The 20,806-nt window shown below is 42.6% G+C and overlaps 1 protein-coding gene across 2 annotated transcripts in view; it reads right to left on the reverse strand.

The window, feature by feature from the left end:
* Positions 1-2,637: 2,637 nt before the first annotated feature.
* The window catches only part of CHST15 (carbohydrate sulfotransferase 15), a 45,087-nt gene continuing 26,918 nt past the window's right edge, over positions 2,638-20,806 (reverse strand). For both annotated transcript variants that reach the window (XM_069020221.1, XM_069020222.1), the window contains exons 3-8: positions 20,124-20,463; positions 16,292-16,438; positions 11,698-11,854; positions 7,401-7,557; positions 4,403-4,550; positions 2,638-3,274 (exon numbers count right to left, since the gene is read on the reverse strand). In XM_069020221.1, coding sequence (XP_068876322.1) covers positions 3,084-3,274; positions 4,403-4,550; positions 7,401-7,557; positions 11,698-11,854; positions 16,292-16,438; positions 20,124-20,463 — 1,140 coding nt within the window. In that variant the 3' untranslated portion in view covers positions 2,638-3,083. The remainder of the gene's footprint in view (positions 3,275-4,402; positions 4,551-7,400; positions 7,558-11,697; positions 11,855-16,291; positions 16,439-20,123; positions 20,464-20,806) is intronic.

Raw genomic sequence — 20,806 nt, forward strand, 5'->3', positions numbered from 1 at the left:
GGATCAAGCAGGAATGACTTTTTATGACACTGTTGTGCCTTGTGTTTAACAAAAGAGCATTTGGCTCAGTTGGAAAATGGATTAATTTCTTGGCAGAAAGATACATCCAGAACTGCAACAACTTCACCAGTTATCCTCAGCTTGCTAGGCTGAGGCCCAGGGCCTGGGGCCTGGACTGAACAGATAACAACACACCATTTTCCATGTCAACCACTGCCTGTTTTCCTTCGCAGGAGATCCTTTGTTTTCATTGTACTTCTTCCAGACAGCCAAGATGCTTGGCCCAAACACTCAAGGTCTTACAGAAAACACATTTCACATTCTTCTGCAGTAGCAGCGAGAACATTTGGAAAGAACCCTTTCCTCAGTGCCTTTGCTCTCAGGAAAGCTGCATCTTTGTCTGATTAGTTTTGTTCAGCAGAGATAAGAGCAGAAGCACGGTATGAGACATGGATTTTCTGAGGTCTTTGCAAGGAGCTGCTGCTATGCCTTGGCACAAAACACAAAAAATTGAAACATATTGTCTTGATATGAATTCCAACTTCTTGGCACATTGCCCTTTTGGGGGTGCAGTTCACCTCAGTGCTACAGTGACTAATAAGAATAAAATTGAATTTTTTCACAGCTAGAATTGTCAGCAGAAAGGTAAAGGGAACTGGAAGAACTTGGGTGACCCTTGTCCTGGGTAGAGATTTGCTGTGAAGCCACTGAATGGCTGTGGCTGAAGAAGAGAGGCTCTGAAACAGCACTGCCACATCACTTGAGAAAACGCTGTTTTATTTCATTCAGAGTCACCAGATCAATTTTATTTTTCCAGCCTGAACCTAGAGAGTGATATCCTTACCTCCAAAACACCTTCTCAACAAACATTTGCTGCTCTTTCATCCCTAGTCACGCCACAACCCAACAGCGTAAGTTTGCAATGTGATAAAATCAGGAGATCCTCTTTTGGAGACATAAAAGCAGCCTCGTTGAAGACTTCACTTTCAGAAAGACCCCAGGCACAAACGAGAGTGCCTGAGCTGTTCAGCACTCAAGTTAATGATAAGGACAGATGTATTAATTAGCTCTTAGGGCTGGTAAAATAATATCATTAGATCATGGCTGTAGTTGACAACTAAATGGAAATATTTGACCGTGGCAGGCCAGGTTAGGAAACATCTGTGTAGAGTTATCCTGACCACACAGTGTTGACTCCAAATCAAAGCACATCTGGGTGAAATTTTTGGTGTAGATAAGTTGTTGATTAAATTTTTTACATCTGCAAACGGTGGCAAATTCATTCTGATTTTCTGTTTCATGGTCCCATGACACTTTTTATTTGTACTGCTAAAATAGTCCATTCTCAGCTCTCCAACCATTTTTGGACTGTGAGCATTTCTGAACTAGAACTAATCTGTTCTGCTTGTTGAGAATACTTCAGTAAGTTACTTATATTAAGCTTTTCAAACCCCAGACTGAATCCTTTTTCAAGCAGCACATTACCAGTTCGCAGAGAACCTAGACATGGTCTTCTGTTGCAAAACATCTCATATGTTACCAATCATATTCCCATTTGAAATGTTCAGGATTCATCAAGTTTTCAGCATTAATTTTCAGCTTAGAGACACATGAAGTGAATAATATGTCCCTGTGGAAGGGAATAGGGAGAAGTTACTTTTAATATTTGTAAATGTACTCGTGAGTCCATCAATAAAGCTGCATTGTGGGGTCCAGCATCAAGGTTGAAAGGACACATGAAGCTAATCAGAGAGGATTCTCTGGGCTTTTGATAGCTGTCAGCTGAACAGGAGCTTCATTTGACTCACTCAACACACATTCAGGGAGGAAATGATCAATAGGCAGCATTTATATTTGTCTCTTAAAAAATCCCTCACTTAGGTGGGACTTCCACCTGCAGAAGGGCTCCAAATTGTAGCTGACAGTGACCTAACCAGGTGTGTTTGAAAGCAAAGATTGAATTGCTGCACATCTACATAGAAATCCGACCATTTTAGTCAAACAAAAACTTTCAGGTATCTCAAAGTTTCTCCATAGCTTTCAATTTTTATTTTTTTTTACTCAAGTCTGCATATCTCGACCTCTTTAACCAGATGTAGATGTTTTTCCTGAAGAGCAAAACACATAACATACACCTAATTCCTTAGGTAACACATCTGTTCTGTAAGGTACTGAGTGTCCTGCCCACTTATGATTTTAATAACAAAATTTCATATGGCTTTTAAAATGCATATTCCTTCACAATGGAGAAGAGGAATCCTGTGGAATTTAGCAGAAATATCCATAAAAGCTCTCCATGGCCAGGAATGGACTTTTAATAAAGCCCATTCTCACTGGGAAAATGTGTGAGTGACATGAATAAATGATACATATTCATACTTACATGAACAAACTGAATTTGTTATGCTAAACACCAAATCAGCCTGTTTGGATCTCAGCTATCTATTCTTACCTGGCTTAGAAAATTTTCTTTTACAAGAACTGTGGCTAGGAAAGTCCATTTATCTTGAAGATATAAATTAGATTTGGAAATTTGTGTGAATACACTTTATCTTTCTTTCAGATTTAAGGAAACACACTTAGCCATGAGTGAAGACCATTTGTAAATAGGCTGACAAAAAGAAACAGAATTTTAGGTTGAATTCAATTAAAAATTTTAATGACTAAATGACATTGATTGTTTGAAAAGAAAATGAGTGAATAACATATACTGAAAATGAGATTATAAGTGTAATTGTAGGAAACTGATGCTAACTCTGTGTTGTAGCATCTCAGAGAAGTTTCAGCTTCAATACCCCTGTGGAAGAGTGTAAGACATCATCTTTGTCCTAATTCTTGTCCACTCCTTTGCAGGGGTGAAAGAAGTTGCAATAAACTGATTAAAGCAAGATGCTTTCCATTCTCCCAAGGAAAACGTGGTAGAGCTGTTGAGACATGTGCTGACTGAAGGTGAGGCTCTCAGCTCATCCACCGGCTGCTCTTTGGAATGGGGGAAAAAAAAAGTCAATATCCACACACAAAAATAGAATTTAAAAAAATAAAAACTCCTTTAAGCACTGTAGTTGTGGCACGAAATTTACACGTTATGTCCTCTTCCATAAAAAAGCATCATCAAAAAGAACTTGTGCCAGTTTTGTATTAAAAGGCCTATAGAAATCTCTTAAAATTGCCTTGGTGGTTGGCAGCATTGGGCCCAGGCTTCTGTCTTCAGGTCTTCGGGTGTTTGATGCAGGACTTTTGGTAATCAGAGCTTCTTGTTTCTCACTCAGAGGTCCTGTGGGAAAAGAGAATGTTATCTTCAAATATTTCCCCAAAAAATGCCCATCCTAAAGAAATTTAATGACTAAATTAGAAGGTTTGCCATGGGGAGAAAAATGTGATTTTTGTTAGCAGCCACGTTGTTTCAGAATATTGAAGGCAGGCTCAGATTAGTAAAATAAATCACTGCTGGTAAATTTGGAAGTAATACATCTTCCTCTCCCATTAATTAATCAGCTCTATAAAAAGCAGCATAAATCACTCTTGGAGGAAAAGACCTGTTTTCAGAAAAAAAATGATTGAAGACAACATCCCATCCATTTTGGAGCTGCAGGTATTTTATGCTGCTATTTCATTTCACAGTGTGAGTTGATGAATACCTGACAGAAACTCTACAAGCTTCACTCAGCACTCAGGTAAGCCCTTGTTTTGTTTATTTTGGAGGCTGGCAGTGGGATCAAAGTGGACACAGGTGTAGTGATGCCCCCACTTTGGGAATAAATGTGCATCAGCAAGATAAAAACCTACAGAGTTTTCCAGCACAAACCATATTCAGGAAGCAGATGCCAAGCTTTTCATCTGTTCAGTCTGCTACATCCAAGCTTTCTCATCATCTAGACCAATCTTTGGACCAGACAGACAATTTTTCAGCCACATTTTCATTCTCTTGCTGCTGTCAAATCAACATTGGGCAACGTTTTGTCTGCCGGCGTTTCTCCGAGGATTAGCAGCAGATGTCTCAATCAACACAGCAAAAACACAATTTCCCCCTTCTCAGCTACAAGCACAACCTTTCATCATGCTCAGATTTAGGTTCTGGGCTAAAATTGTGCGGGGTTCCTTAGCATCCCTGGAAGCCTGTGGCAAGCAAGCCCTGAGTGCCTTCCGAAGCAGGACTGGCTTCTGTATGGGAAGATAAATCCCTGCACTCTGAGTGGTCTGGAATTTTTTTCTTTATATAATCTAAGATCTTCTAACACCAGGCATTTGAGAATTTAATTTTGCTTGACTCCAGGCAATGAGATTAACGCAGCCTTCAAGCCAGATTCCTTTGCTGCTCTTTTTGCCTCTTAAAAAAGCAAAAAACGACCGAAAAGAAGAAGGATAATAAGGATTTTGCATGCTTAAACCAGCAAGCACCTACCCAGATCCAGGAACTGGAACACCATGTGCATGGTGTACTTCATGTTTGATGCATGGTCCTCCAGGCGAAGAACAAGTATCTGATCTTTGTTAAAAACTGTCAGCCAGTCCAGGAGATACACAACGTAGAGCCCAACTTGTAACCTCACCTGTAAGCACAAAAAACCCCAAGTTAATTCACCTTACAACACTTCTAGCTGTAAGAAAAACAACACTCACCTCTATCATCTGGGCAAAATATCCCCAAAATGTGCTTTTGAGGAACGGCAAAAAGAAAATAGGTGAACATTTTGTCATCTTCCTCTTGTTTTCAGAGCAGCCGAAGGAAATCTTTGCAAATGGCTTTTCTACAGGGGAGAGATGTCATTTTACCAAGGGCTGGGCTGTGCACCCGCTGCACCAGCCACAGGTGTGTGTAAAAGTGTTGCACAGACACAGTTAGCTGTAGAAGGATGCTCAGACACCTCACATCCAAGCTCCTCCGTGCTTGGGATGATCCAGCCTTCACGGAGATGCTGAGGGCTCTTGGCTCCCAGATGAGCAGCCATCCAAGGGAAGATGCTCAGTCTTGTCACTTTCCCAGTCCCTAGGGCTGCTTATTTCAGTTTGATTTCACCTTGGGGACGTGGTTTAGGGCTGGGCTTGGCAGCGCTGCCTTACAACTTGGACTCAACGACCTTAAGAGTCTTTTCCAACCTAAATGATTCCATGACTATCAGCTGCACCAGGTCATGCTGCCACAAGCAGGACAAATATTTGGACTTGACATCAGGTATGAGATTTTGGGTGCATTTTGCTGCATCCTCTGATTGCAATAATTAGGTTGAGATCTCAGCTGCAGCAGCGTTGATGGTGCCTTGTCTGAGTACACAACGACAGAGCCAGGCTCTGTCAGACCAGAGAGGGGGAAAGGCAGATTTTCAGCCTCTCCTGCCCTAATCTCTGGTTTTTTTCCCTCCTCAATATTAAATAACAAGTTGAAACATAAAAAGTGTAGCCTGGTGTTCTTAAAAAGTCCAGGCTCCAACTATGCTTATAAATATTTTTCTAAATCCCTTCAGGCTCAGAAGAGAGGAACATGAATCCCAAGTCTTAAGTATCTTTCATAAAAGAGACTTAGCATCTTCAGCTCACTTTGCCACAGAGCCAATGAAGTCAGACAACAGCCTCTTTCACTTCTGACACTGCCCCGTGACCTACAGGACTACCTAAATTCCTCTAAAAAAGCTATATTTTGAATTATTGCTGAATTATTATTATCCTGTGTGATTCTGACGTGTGTCTTTGGCTGATTATAACTTGAGTCTCCATATTTAGCAGGCTTCTTTATGGATGTGCTGCACCAGAATTTGGAACCTCTTACTTGATTAAGACATCAGGCTAAGATGGGGTAATTCTGGCAGGGCAGCACCCCAGCCCTCAGTCAATGCCTCCTTCCACTCAGCACTGGGGCAAACTTGTGGTTTAATGTTTATTTTCTTACTCCAGGCTCTTGTGAACAGTCTCTCCATCTCCCTTGTCCACTCCTTCAGGTGCTGGAAGGCCACAACTGGGAGCACCCTGGTCATTGTGCCTTTCTCTGGGTAATGTTCTTTCCACTGATTCCAAGTGCCAAACACCCCTTTCTTCACCATCAGCATCCAGCAGCAGCCACGATGCCCAGGGCACCTCTCTGGTTTCAGAAATACATTAACAAATAGCAAACCCACTTTTTTCCTGGCATAGTCACAGAATTAGCAACCTAATGAGCTCACCAGGGACAGCAATCCTCACTTTTTCAACACACAGCAAACCACGAACACAACAGATTTAGCAACTTGGCTGAAGAAGAAGCTAAAAAGGGCCATTGAGGAGCACAGTTGGCATGTGGGTTTTATTCAAACACCTGCTTGTGGCTCTATGGAAAGAGGCCTCCTCTGCTCATTTCCAAAAGCATCTCCTTCAGAGGGCTGCCGAAGACAACAAACGGAGATGGGTTCTGCACCCTGAGGATGAACGTAAGAGGAAAATCTTTCCTTCTGGTTCTCTCTCTGCCTTTCTCTGCCACACTGGAAGGAACACTTTTGTGCAAGCAGATGGCTGGAAAATTCAGTGATGCTGCCCAGCAGCAATTGGTGTGTGAGGGAGTCCTGGCAGCTGCAGTCAGGGATCAGCAGCTCCAGTCTACCTGGTGAGTGAGAGCAGTGTCCTGTTTGCTCTGCTGCTGCAGGGCTCCAGCCCATGAAATACACTCTTGTACTGTTATTTTATCCAGTGGACGAGGCAATAACTTCACCCCAGAGGCAAAGGAGGGAACTATTCCCTCTGAATCCTTTACAGCCTGAGCAAATAAAAGAGGATTGACTGGCAAAGTGGCCAGATGTGATACTTCAAGTCAATCTCTTCTGTATTATTTTCTGCCCTCAAGCAAAATCTGACGTGAGTTCTATGCAAAAATTGTGAATTTTGGAATCCTAAGCCTCTAATAGTTATCCACTCCCCTGCCAGCAGTTTCTGTGTTTTCTTGTATCATTTTCTGGCACACACAAATTAAAAAAAAAAAAAAAAAAAAAAAAAAAAAAAAAAAAAAAAAAAAAGGGAAAAAAAAGGTTTTATCTAGCTATTGGTAGCCTTTTCTTACAAAAGAACACATAATTTATTCTGATTTTGAGGCAATTTGGTACTGCAAAGATCTTTGCCAGAGCTACTTTTTGGAGACATCTGCAAAAAGCATGCACATTAAATTGCAATCTTCACTAAATGCACTCTCCATGCACTTGCACAATAGCAAGGCTGCGTTATTCCTGTTGGCATTCATCAGGGAACAGGCTGAGGAGACAGGTGGGCCCCTACACCATCTTTTACATGTTTACACTTATATTTATGTCCTCCACTTTACAAACGAAAAGGGACAAAGTTTCGATTTCTCGCTGCTTCCTTGCGCAGGATTTTGGTGTCTTCACAACCTTTCCCCCAGGTGAAAAAGCAGCAAGGAACCAAATGTGCCTGGAAATACCTACAGGCATGGCGTTGTTGAGGGTGTTATTGTAGACACAGGCTCGCAGGGAGAAATCCAGCACACAGCTCTCAAACAGCTGCAGGGACTCCGCCACTTTTTCATGGAAATCCTCCGCGGATTTGTTGGCGCTGGCGAAGTACAGATAATCGGAGTACAACCTGTGGGGGAAACGTGGCAGTGAGGGGCTGAGGGGGTGGAAGAGTGTGGATACAAAAATGCTGCTAGCAAGGATTTCCTTGCTATTTTCTAAGCCCGTGAGAGACTTTTCTCCCTCACAGAAGAGGTGGCAGGGAATGCAAACAACCAAACACCTGCAGCCTTGAAAAGTCTTGTTTGTAGCATAGTAGTAAAATATTTTGACAATGGATGTTTTAGGATTTTAGCCAATCACCCCCAAGGGGAGCCTGATCCTTTGTCCAATTAGACTATGAAGAAAAAAGTCTATCAAAGAGTTTGTAAAATAATTAAATAGATCAATCTTGCTGCACAGTTCCTGCCTGCTGGATCTTCTCTCCTCCTCCCTATGGCTGTGGGACACAGTGATATGCCCTAGGGCATTTTAATAGAAGAGCATTTATTTACCTGGCAATTCCAATCTGGAATTCCATACTGGACTCCAGGGAAAGGGGACATGTGTGTAACAGCATCCCACCCACAGCCTGCTGCCCAGAAACACTTTTTCCACTCATTTTAATGAGTTTTAGCTCCCAGCAAAAGCCTCTCCAGGGAATTTTGAACAGCATCCCCACTTTCAAGGTCAGCATCCCTGGAGACCTGACCCTAGAAATTGTGGGTGTTTTCTCCTGAAGGCAAATTTTTAGGCTTTAAATTCATGCTCTCCGTGAGCAATAGAACCGGTCTCAGGTGATGTTGGTGCCCCTCTGCACTTGGTGTTCCATGGACAGGAACAGTCCTTGCCTCTAAAGCTTAAAGCTGATTTTAGAAACTGTCACTTTAGCTGGGTTAGAAAGTGTAATTTGTATATGATTACCAAGCTGGCTACCATCATGACTGAGTCTGGATTTCACACTCTTTTTACAGGAAGCTTCACCTCCAATCTTACATTGATTTTCCATCAAAAATTTCCCATTTAGAGCATTCCACCTGTTGATTTTCTATTTTTTTTTTTCAAGATGAAGCAGGAGTTTCACTAAGTTACAGAGGAGTATCCTCTCATTGCACACTTTTAGCACAAGTTTTTCAATTGCTTAAAATGACTTTAAAAAGTTTATGTAAATTCAAATCTCTTTGGGGGTGATGTGGTGAAAAAACCCAAAACCTACAGGCAAGGAAAATATGAATTTTAGCATTAACCCCTGAAAGCTTGGTTAGGCTTTTGCAAGATGAACATGTTTTAAAGAGACAAAAGAAATACTCTGACATGGCACAAATACTGGATCTGCTGAACATGATATTTTAAATTCCATTTGTAATTAGGCTTAGAATGACCAGAATCACAACAATACCACAGGATTTTGTATCATTCGAGGAGTCACTTCTCCAAGTGTGTTTGCAGCACAGATTTTATGCCTCCACAGTACCCATCTCTTGACAAAATTCCAGAAATCCTACATATTTTTCAGCCTCTTCCAAAAACCCACAGGTGTCTAAGAAATGACCTAAAACCACCAATCTATTTAGGTCTCGCTTATTACTCTAGTAACCTTTTGTATTGTACTTACTTTATTTATCCTTTAACTTCCCTAGATTTCTGTGGGTACTTAAAAATATCTCATTTGGAAAGTTTAGGCCTTAATCCAGCAAAGCACTTAAGCACAGGAATAGCCCCTCTGCACTCATTATTTATGTCAGTGTTTTGCAAGAACAAGGATTTTAATTCCCATGTGAAACAAATGAAGACTCCATTCATTTAATAAAAAAGAAAAAAGGGAACAGCTGAAGGACCAAGCCTGCTGAGTTCACCTAAATTAGACACACAATAGCATCTCCTACTTGCAGGAAATGTGGATATATCAGCACTCAGCTTGTCCCAGGGATGGTGGGACTGACTGGTGAAAGGTTTCTTCCTGGGGAAAATCAGCCAGCAGGCATCAGGTACAGCATGGGCCAGGTTGAAGTGTCATTAAAGAGGTTTAATATGACTGCTTAATGTTTCTAACCATCCATCAAAAGAAATGCATCATTTTTAAGGCTTGCTGGCATCTTATGAAAAACTACATTCTTGAAGACAAGTTCTCCCTCTGCAGGGCAGTTGAGATTTTCTTTCCATTTTTCTTTCTTTTTTTTTTTTTTTTTTTTTCCCCTATGTGTTTTTAATTCTGGGGACATCTGCCTTTGCTGATTAGGATTTCAGCTGTTCTGGCTGCTTGAAGTCCTTCCCTTCAACCTCTATCCATTCTGATGAACTAATGACACCGGTTGACAGCCATCACAAAAATTATGTCATTCAAATATTCCCTGCTGGGGATAGGCCAGACCCTGTGCAGGTTAGATCAGAGCCTGTCCCAGCTCCATGCCCTCCTGGCTACTCCAAGGAACCTGTCCCACTGCCTGGCATCACCAGTGGATGCCTGAGCTGTCCCTTCTGCTTTTGGTCCTGCAGCTCAGATGAGCCATCAGGAATGTAAGGAACTGTAAACAAAAAGGAACCAATTTGTCACAAACACAGTAAGGGAGATGAAGCTGACTTTTTCTGTCACCCCTGATAAGGCTGGCAGAGAGTACATCCCCATTACAGAGGGTGGTTAAGGCAATCAGGGAGTTTGTCACTAATTTACATGAGGAAGCCACTTCAGGCGTTCTCTCACATAAAATTACCATCTGTTAACCCCTGGGGTCAGGAGATGCCGCTGAAGTTGAGAGCTGCAGTTCCTGACACAGGAGCTGGGAAGCATCTCCCAGCCCTGCTCGCACCACAGCCATGTCCTGCTAGCAGGGGAGCTCCTTGGGGTGCCCCATCCCTGCTCTGGAAGCTGCTGGGCAGTGGGTACAGGCTGCCTGCACAAGCACCACGGGTCTGCTCTTCTCCCAGAGCCACCAGAGCCTGGTGCCCACTATCATCTGCAGCCCCACCAACATCTGCAGCCCCACCAACATCTGCATCCTCACCACCATCTGCATCCCCACCATCATCTGCAACCCCAGCATCATCTGCACCTCCACCATCATCTGCAACCCCATCATCTGCATCCCCACCATCATCTGCAACCCCACCAACATCTGCAGCCCCACCATCATCTGCAGCCCCACCATCATCTACACCCCCACCATCATCTGCACCCCCACCAATATCTGCACCCCCACCATCTGCATCCCCACCATCATCTGCATCCCCACCATCATCTGCACCTCCACCATCATCTGCATCCCCACCATCATCTGCAACCCCCACCATCATCTGCAACCCCCACCATCATCTGCATCCCCTTCCTTCCCTGAGTTTTTCTGGGGCTCTGCCCTTGGGCATTGACCTTGCCAGAGGTATCCTGAATACCCCTATGGAGCTACAGTGAGAAGGAATTCACACCCCCTCAGTCTGATCCTTGTGGACTCTATCTTCACCCCATCCACTCTCCCCATTACCCTCATCATTTTTATCCTTCCTCAGAGGACATAGTGGAAAGAAATGTCCCAGAAATCTGAAGGAAGACTGGAGAGAAGAAGTGACATGCAAGAGGAAAGCTGCACATTCCTGTCTCTCCACAGCCATTCAAAACAGCCCATACCTTGGCAAAAGCCAAGCCCTTTCCCTACAAACAAGTCAGGAACACCAAGGATGAACTTCTGTAGCTGTTGGCTGTGCAAGCTACAAATGCCCAGTGAAACTTTACACAAGGTTCTCACCAAGCACTTTCCAGATTTAAAGACGTTTATATCCTTTGCTGACTCTGGAGCTATTTAATCATTGTTAATCATTATTATTTAATCAGTAGGAACTTCAAACCCCATGAAAACATACATTTTTCTACCTAAATGAAATGAAGCTTTTCCCAGGACCACTTCTGCTGAGGTCTGACCACTTCTGCAGTGCCCTCCTAATCTAGCGAGCCCTGCTGAGAACCAAGGCATATTAGCTCATGTGATGGCATTTGATTGCATTTGGAAACCTATAAATTCTTCTTTTTAGAATAGCTCAGGTGTCCAGGCATGGCACTCATGGCATTCACACTCACATGCTTCTCTTTAAAACATTATCACAGTTACCTGTGCCAAAATACACAGAATAAAACCCCTCTTACCACAACCAAGTAGCTCTCCAACACCACGTGAATATTTACCTGCATCCAACAGAGTGAGAACTAATAATATTATTATAACAAGAAAATTTTCTGGCTCACCTTTCTACAGGGTCCCTCAGCATGATGATAAGTTTGGCATTTGGCTGGAAGGCATGGATAAAATCCTGGATTAGGAAGGGAGGTTCTCCTTCAGTACTGTTGTCATAGAAGAAAATCCAAGCGTTGTTGTCCCACATTGTCGAGGCACTGGCCTCCCCTGGAAATGAGAGGCATCTCTGCTGGTAACTCATTCAACTCTTCATGTTGGAGTGGAAATTGGCTGAATTTTAAATTGCTATGGATAGATCAAAATTGACTCCAAGAATTTCAATACACCTTAGCTCTTGCAAACTGATCTGGCTAAAGTTCCCAGGGCTGCAGCAATCCCAATGCCCTGTGCCTTTGGGAAGGCAGGGATGGTTAAGGCAGGTTTTGTGCAATTCCCCCTGAAATATTACTGTCCATAAGCACACTGCTTCCTGCTGGTGCTTAACACATGCAAATAGATTTGAGCTGGAATGGACTGCTCAGGGTTTTATCCCATTCTGTAGTGAAAAATCAAGGAATCACAGAATGATCTGGGCTGGAAGGAATATTAATGATCATCTTGTTGCCACCCTTGCCATGGGCAGGGACACTTTCCACTAGGCCAGGTGGCTCCAAGCCCCATCCAACCTGGCCATGAGGAAGCAGGAGTTTGTCCCTGCTGAAGCCTTGCAGTGCTCTTTGTAGCACCCACGGGTTGGCCTTAATGTTCCCAATCTCAGAGGAGCAGCTTGCTAACAAATTGTACAATTTCCTACAGAAAAGTGTGGAAACTACCACCCCTGCTGATCAACAGCGTGGAAAACATAATCAGGAGAATCAGTGAGCACATAAGAAATATTTTAAAAGCAGCTGAGTTGTGTCATTGAGGATTGAAATATTTTTTATGTAATTATTCATGTAGAAGAAGTCAAGTATTTACTAATAGATAAAAGGTTTACAGAATAAATAGCACACTTTGGTAAAATACCAGATTCTGGTGTCTTTCATGACTGAAGAAGCTCACTCTGAATGCAATGCTACAGGGAGAAATATAATCAGTAAAAATCTCTGCCAGAGTGAGTATATGATGGTTCAGCTGCTAAATAAATGATCTGATGTTTTGAATTTTGTAACCTTCTCTGTCTTTTTAAGAAATACTGGCATTTATGTGGCACTGTACTGTTTAATAAAACATATATGGAAGCTTTTTGGGGACTTGCACTCTCTGGCAGTCTATGAAAGCTAATTCTTGCTAATGAGGTTTTTCAAATCAAAGGGAAGGAGATTAAAAAAATAATAATGTTGTAGGCTTATAGACTTGTACATTATTTCCCTATTTTTTCTTCTTTCCTCTTCTGGGAAAGTCCAATAAAGATTTAAAAGACGGACAAAACACAACATGAGAAAGGTACTGGCTCCAAACTTCAGCTGAACATAATGGGATTCATTAACAAAGTCTGGGAGTTGTTAGAAAACACATTAATCTTCTGTCACGTTCATTTTGCCTCTTTTCAGGAGGAGGAGATCAGGTCCATTGGCTATAGCTGGGTGTCCACAACAGCTCCGCTCTTCCATTCTAAATTAATTAGCCAAAGCACTGCCTAATCACCAGCAGGCTTTGAGTTGTCAATTAAAACTCAATTAGCCCAGCTCCCACGCTGGGTGAGGCAGAAACACAAAGGATTAAACAGAGGCCAGGAGCTGAGACAGCCCTGCCACAGAAACCTCTCCTGAGCTACCGGGACGTGGGGAAATGCAAAGGGGTACAAGCCCTTGCAGACAGGGCTTTACAGGAGAGGGCACTCCAGGGATGGGAGCAACCTTGGGAAGTCACTGCTCCATCTCTGTGGCAGGCACAGCTGAGCTGAGACAGCTCCCTCAGAAATGTTTGCCTAAATCATGCCAAGGTAATTAAAGTCTATGTCCTCATCGAGCCACCTACTCCTCTCTGGACGAGGCATGATCACCCTTCACAGTTCTCTGCTCTGTTCCCTGATCACATTTAATGTTCTGTTGGATTTATCCCAATTAGCGTGGTCAAACCTGTGAACACCTCCCTACACTTCTGCAACGTGAACTACAAAAAAATCACTGCATTTACATGTAAGTGGGTGGATTCTCTGAACATCAGAGCCCACATTCCACAGAAATTGTGACAGCTGGATCAGCTGCCACCACCCGAAATCTGCAGGCAGGACCCAAACCAGGGAAAATCCCAGAATCATAAAGGTTGGGAAAGACCTCCAAGATTGTCAAGTCCAACCCAAGATCACAGGCACACAACCAAATCATGCTAAAGCATTAACAGGGCTCAAGGTGCTGCTCCAGTGCAGTCAGCCCAGCAGAACCTGGGCTCAAGAGGGTAAATCTTCCCACAAGATGACTGTCACAAATTTAATGAGGGAAAAAAAAATATATATATATATACGTGAAAAAAATTGCAATCATTCTGGTCCCTGCTGATTTTTTATAATTTTAATTTCCTGAAGCAGCCTAACAAAAATATTCCTGACAATTTGACAGTTTGGTTTTAATACCTGCAAAGAGAAAAAACCATACTAAACATGAGATAAATTAATCACCGACAATTAATTATGTTTAATTACTCCAGTGCAACTGAATTGGGGTTTTTTTGGTATGGACTTAAAGAACATATGAATTATTAAATTGCCTAAAGAATGGACATATAACCTCCTTATTTAGTCATTAATGGATTAACATCATATTGTGTTTTCGCAAGCCATTCCTCTGAATTTATCATATTAATGATCCCACATAAACAACTCCTGCTCAGAATGCCTCAGGCTGGATCAGCCCTGTCCTCTCTGGCTCATCTCTGAGCAGATGTTGGAGTTGGATTTTTTTTGGAAAATGCAGTTATTACCCACTAGGTTTAATATCCAAAGAAGCTTAACTTTTCAAAATAATATAACATGATGAACTACTGAAATATTTACAGTTTTAATTTGATTTTTCTTTGCAGTCATCTGAAATAAGAAAAGGAAGATTATGAGCAAACCTGATATTCATACAGATTCATTTTAGGCTAGATGGCTTTGTTTTGTTTTTTACCAAGGTCATAAAAGACTGCCTTAATGAGTATAATCATTCAAGACTTTTCCTGTAAACTTAATAAGAAAACCCAGCAGAACCTTAATGAAACAAGAAATGAGACCACCGGAAAAAGAAACACAAAGTGAACTCTACAAAAAGCTGCAACAGGAGGTAAGTAATCAAAGATGTACGTTGCCAATTAGATTAGTGAATTTAATTAGCATAAGCACTTCACCCATGAAAGGACAGGAGATATTATTGTAAGTAGCAGGCAAATCTGCAGATGTCCTTGACAGCAACATTTCTTAAGAATCGCATCTTGTAGATGCTGCTCAGTGTTGCAGATGTTTAATAAAGTGAATGATGGGTTTAAACAGGGGCTGGGGAAGTTCTGAACAAATGTGACTCAGCCCAGGCTCTGGTTTAACCAAGCTAAGGCATCATCACCATCTCATCCAGCCAGCAATAGGTTATAATTTTTGCTTATAATGAGACCAAACCCCCCATAATTCTGAGGGCAGGCAGCAAAAATCTTATCTCTATTTTCTGTAGAATTGTGGCTTCAAGCCTCCTTGAAAAGTCTCTTTTTGACAGGGAACTGTCACTTGCACAACTACTTTTTGCATGGAACGTGTCTGGTTTTCCTGGGAAATTCTGAGGTGACAGAGTAACACTTGTAAAACTCCCATCCCCTCAGTTTTCTGGATTTAGCAGAGAGCAAGAGCAGAATTTAGAAGTTTGTGATGTTCCTCATGGGCACTATAAACCTGTAACCATGGACCGGAGTGGATGAGCCCACTGTGTGTCACGGAAAGCAATCCAGGGATCCCTCCCTAGAGCCCAGTGCTAACCATGGACTTCCAGAAAGTACAATAAAACAGCACTTCTAGACCATTTTTAGTGGTAATTAGGTAATTTAATTTTCATACCAATTCATTATATCAATATCTTCTGTTGGAGGTTGAGAAGAGCCACTGAGAGCTTTCCTTATCGTGTCTCCCATCAGCTCCAGGATTTTTCCAGTAGCCAGTGTGTGTCATTACACCACAGTTTTGTGTTATCCCAGACACACTGCTCCAGCATTTGGAACTGAAGCCACAATCCCAGCACTACAGGCAATCCCCTCATAATTGTACTTAAAGTGGATGTGGCACCTGGGGACACGGGTTAGGGGTGATCTTGGAAGTGCTGTGGGGCAATGGATGGACTTGATGATCTTAGAGGGTTTTTCCAACCTAAATGATTCTATGAAAACAAAAGGAAAACTGGGTTTGAAGGAGTTTCCAAGGTCATTCTCATTCTTGGAAGCAGAACCCCACATTAATTAAATGCTGACGTTCATCAGATAATACAGCACTTGCTCAGGAATTTTCTAAAGATAATCACAGCTTCTTAACAAAGCAGGGAACCACCCTCCAGGGAAAGAAAGCCAAGAGCTTCCAGGCACACCAGGGAAAAACAACGCCAGGGGCTCTGTGCTGAGAACAAGTCACAAAATCCCCCTCTGGCCCCTCAGCTCTGAGTGCTGCCCATGTGGAGCTACGGGGATGTTTTGGGGCTGCATTTGCCCTACCAATGATGATGTTGTTCCTCCTGCCACGCTCCTTCCCCTCATCGCTCTGCAGCACGCTCTGGATCTGATGTGCTGCCAAGTCGAACAGATCCAGGTAATCTTCCACCGGGTAGCGGTCGTGAAATCCATCCCTCAGCCGGATGATTCCTGAAAAAACAGCAAAAAAGAGAGAATTAAAAACAGCTATTATAATAACAACAGGGCAAGACTGACCATGGTGCAAACCAAGGTGATTTCGTAGATGTGGCTGGCCCCAAGCCAGCCAACATCAGCACGAGATCCGACAGACGGAGTGCAACCCTCAGATAAAAGTGCCAATAATGAAGTGGCTGAGATCTGAGATCTGAGTTACTGAATGATTACACCATAAATTCACAGTGATAGGAAATATTTTAAGCGCTCTGTTTTGTAGTCCCTGCATGAATGAGCTTGGATTTATTTTCTTCTAAATTTAGCTGTTGGAAAGAACATAGAAGATAAGATTCTACTTCCATTTGCACCCATGTAAATTGAAGTAATATTGGACTCCCACTAGATTTACTGTTCTGAGATTGAGCACAGGCTCTGATGCCAAATATGCAAATCAATACACACTGGGAAATCATTCATGTTTTTTTTTTTCCTTTCACAGGTATGCAAATAAAGCTCCACAGTAGTATCTCATTTTTCTCCTCTCCTTCCCTCCACTCTGGGGTGAGTTCAGTATCACCTTCCCCCTGCATTTCTCAGCATCTTGAGCCACATCCTGTGATTTTTATACTCCTTTTCCCACTCCTGTTTCCAAATCTAGTCTCACTTCTCCATTTGCTGTGCATGCTCCCCACACAGGACTTCTCAGCTCTCCCTTTCTTGTTCCCATAAGGCCAATAATTATCAATTATGTGAGAGGAAAGCTCAGCAAGGGAGTTCTTTTGTCCATTGCCTCTGATTTTCCCCTTTAGGAAAGTGGGATTTAATGAGGGTAGAAGAAAGTTCAACAGCGTATTTTGACTTGTTTTGAGGGGGAAAAAAACTGCAAGCGTGGTGCTACAGACAGCCTTGGTTTGTTACCACCCCACTCCTGGGAACAGAAACAGTGGCAAGGAGCCAGGAGAGAGAGACAGTCAAGCTGAGACAAAGTCCTGTGGAGCATCAACCATCCCAGCAGAAGGGGAAAGGAGTGATTTGCGAAATGGGGCCTCCCCAGAGGGCTGTTTAACTTCAGCTGAAATTAGTCTGTCTCAAAAATCCATTGAATCAGAGGATGTCATTGAACAAAGAGATTTTCTTGCCCAGCTTGTGTTAGAAACCTAACCAAGTTAATAGCCAGGAGCATAGGAGTCATAGCCACTCGCTGGCTGTCCCAATTTCACTTGTGAGTGTATTTGTCATAGTCTCTGTTTTTCTTTTTTTAATTTTAAATAGTAACCATTAGGTAATGCACTTTTAAGGCAGAATTAAAGGACTGAGCCACCAGGAATAAACTTATCTTTCATTCTCAGTGGCAGACAGCTGAGATGATCTGAAGGTCATCCCTACAGATCCCCCTCCCATGAGACCACAAGCTCTGCAATCTTTCCTTATTCTCCAGCTTTACAAAACAACTTCAAAAAAAACCTGAATTATGCAAAGAATGTTCTCTTCAAGGATCAGCACTTGGTCCCCAGTGGCTGACCACAAGACTGTGCAAGTGGAGGGGTTGTGAATGCCAGCACAGAGATAGGAATTCACCCTGTTCTCAAGTTAGATGCACTCCAGCTTGATTTTTTGCATTCTTCTGCCTGTTTGGAAGGTCAGGTTCAGAGCTTTAGTGAGCCCAGTCTTGCTGAAGTGAGGTTGGGTGCATTACCTCCTCCAACATTCATTCCAAACATTTATGTTGAGGTTAATGTAAGTGGAGAGAACTATTCGGTGGAAAACATTTTAGCTTAAGGTATCAGTTGGGTTCAGCCTTTGCTGCCAACTCTCCCGTGGAACACAAAATCCTCCACAGATTTTGCTGCCAGTCCCTCATTTTCATCACTCTATTTGAATGTGAGAAAAAGTTGTGGCTGCCCCATCCCTGGAAGCGTCCAAGGCCAGGTTGGACAGGGCTTGGAGCAACCTGGGATAGTGGAAGGTGTCCCTGCCCATGGCAGGTAGAACAAGATGATTAAGGTCCCTTCCAACCCAAACCATTCCATGTTTTGTCTTCAGTCAGCTACTGAGATGAACAAGTCCCTTTTCATGGGTCTTCAAGGGACACCACAATGCTTCTCTTCTTTGACTTGATTTCATTCCTCAGTTCACACTGGTGCCTCCAGTGTTTCTTAAACCAGATGAAATTATCTCAAAAGCAAAGCTGTATTTTCATCACATTGCTTTAAACCTTAGCTTACAAAAAAGGATTTAGAAAATGTCTAAAATATTTATCTTGGCAATGTTCATATGGCATTTGCAAAGGAAGAAAATTGAAAATTTAACAGCAAAATCATGAAATCCCATCTCTGTGGCCAGGAGCACCTCACCAAGCAGCGAGGAACAAAATCCTGTCTGCAGGAGCTCAAAGGTTCTTCTGGGATCCAAGGCATGGGAAAACATGATGGAAATGACAGGACCGCATGCAGGAGAAATGAAGAATTTGAGGTATGATCTCAAAATAAAGAACAGAAGCAGCACTGCAGGTGTCCCAATGCCTCAGAAAGTGTCCTTCCTTGCCTTTAGCCACAGCAATTCACTATTTTCCCATTCCAAGGAAGCTCAGAAAGTCACCAAAAGAAAGTAGTGATCAAAGTCCTCATCTACCCCCCAGTGCCAGGTCTCTCCCGTTCCAATGGCTGTGCCTGCCATAAAGCAACAGCAAATGAGAAACAGAAATTAAGATGTCACTAAAATAAGCAAAATCTTCCTCTTGGAAACAGTAAAATCACTGAAAAGTCTTTGATCTTTGACACCAAAGTCATAAAAAGGGAGGGCACGCCAGCACTTAACAAAGCCAGACCCAAGAGCCGGAAAATCCAGTGCCTGGGTGGAATACAGAAGGCACAACACTCATCCACAATAGAGGGGAGCAGTTAGGAAATTAAAATGGGTCTCTGCAGCTCATGTAATCTCTAACCACAAGACTGGCCTTCCTTGGCATCCAGAGAAGAGAGATAAGGAGGAGGAAAACACTTCAGATGGATGAAATTCTGTGCTCAGCCCCACTGCCCTGAGACCCTTTGGACGTGCAATCATGAGGTGTGGGTGCCTTTTACTCCAGTTGGCCACAGCCCCAACTATTCAAGTCTGCCTTCACAGATGGAAATATTGATATCATCCAGGAAAAGTATCAAAATATGTGCAGGGCCCTCAGTGTGAGAGAGATTCCTCATGCAGAGCATCTCTACTGTTCAGAGATGGCCAGAGCTGTGACATTAAAGAAGCTCCTGCTACAGTGGTATTTATCGAACCATAAGGACTGAAATTTTGAATAGTGATCCATCATTTATTGATGTGAGAAAGGCTTTACAGAATTTCCCAATACAAAACTATCACTGCTACTCTTCAATTCCCCCATGACAACCTAATTCATTTCTCTCCTTGCCTTTACAAATTCTTAAGGTGGGTTTTATCGGCCATTTTTGTTTTTTCTTAGATTTTCCAAACCACTGCAAATGAACCAAATGAAATGTGTGTTTTCTCAAGAGGTTTAACCCAAAACATCATTGAACAAAAGCAGGTTGAGCATCCACCACGAGGATGTCTCAAAACTATCTGTTTCAGTGGTTTCTAGGTAAACCAATACGGAGCAAATCCATTAATTTCATCCCAGACATGTAGAAAATTTTAGGAGACACAACTTGCCTGGATAGCAGAGGACATTTTCACTCACCAAAGCGTTTCCTTGTCCACCAGTGGGGCTCCTTGATGGCCGAGAAGCGAACGTCGGGGTGCAGCCTCAGGCGGTCGTACAGGTCCGTGGTGCCACACTTGGGCTGCCCGATGATGTAGAAGTGTGGGAGGCAGCGCAGGCGGTAGTGCTTGTCCTTGTAGTGGTACAAGTGGTTCCAAAATACCTTCCTGAGGTAATCAAAAATGATCCGAAAGCGCTTGGAGTACAGTGCATAGGAGTTGGTTGCGTAAGGATCCGTGGTTGTGTTTCCTCGGTACTCTTCATACCAACAAGGGTTCTTGCTATTTGGAAGGAATTTGTTAGGAATTACTGAAAACATCTGCAACATAAAGAACAACAATTTCAGTCAAGGCAGCAAGTAATCAACAGTTATACTTTTCTTACTTAGCACGGTGAGAGAACAGAAACTTTACCTGGACATCTTTACCTACAAAGTTTACTCCAATTTTGCTTCTGATGACACCAGAACCAAATCCTGTACAACCCATTGGACTGGGAGAGGAGTATTTAGAAATCCTTTTATTTTAAGGCCAGAAAGGGCCTTAATAATCTCCCAACTGCCCTGCAACCCCAGGAAATAATTTTTAAATTCAAACACCCAATACTCAAAGCAAATTACCTTCCAGTTGTTAACTCTGAAATACAAGGTTTGCAATGATTTT

This window comes from Aphelocoma coerulescens, chromosome 6, assembly GCF_041296385.1.
Source record: "Aphelocoma coerulescens isolate FSJ_1873_10779 chromosome 6, UR_Acoe_1.0, whole genome shotgun sequence".
In the NCBI taxonomy this organism is placed as follows: domain Eukaryota; kingdom Metazoa; phylum Chordata; class Aves; order Passeriformes; family Corvidae; genus Aphelocoma; species Aphelocoma coerulescens.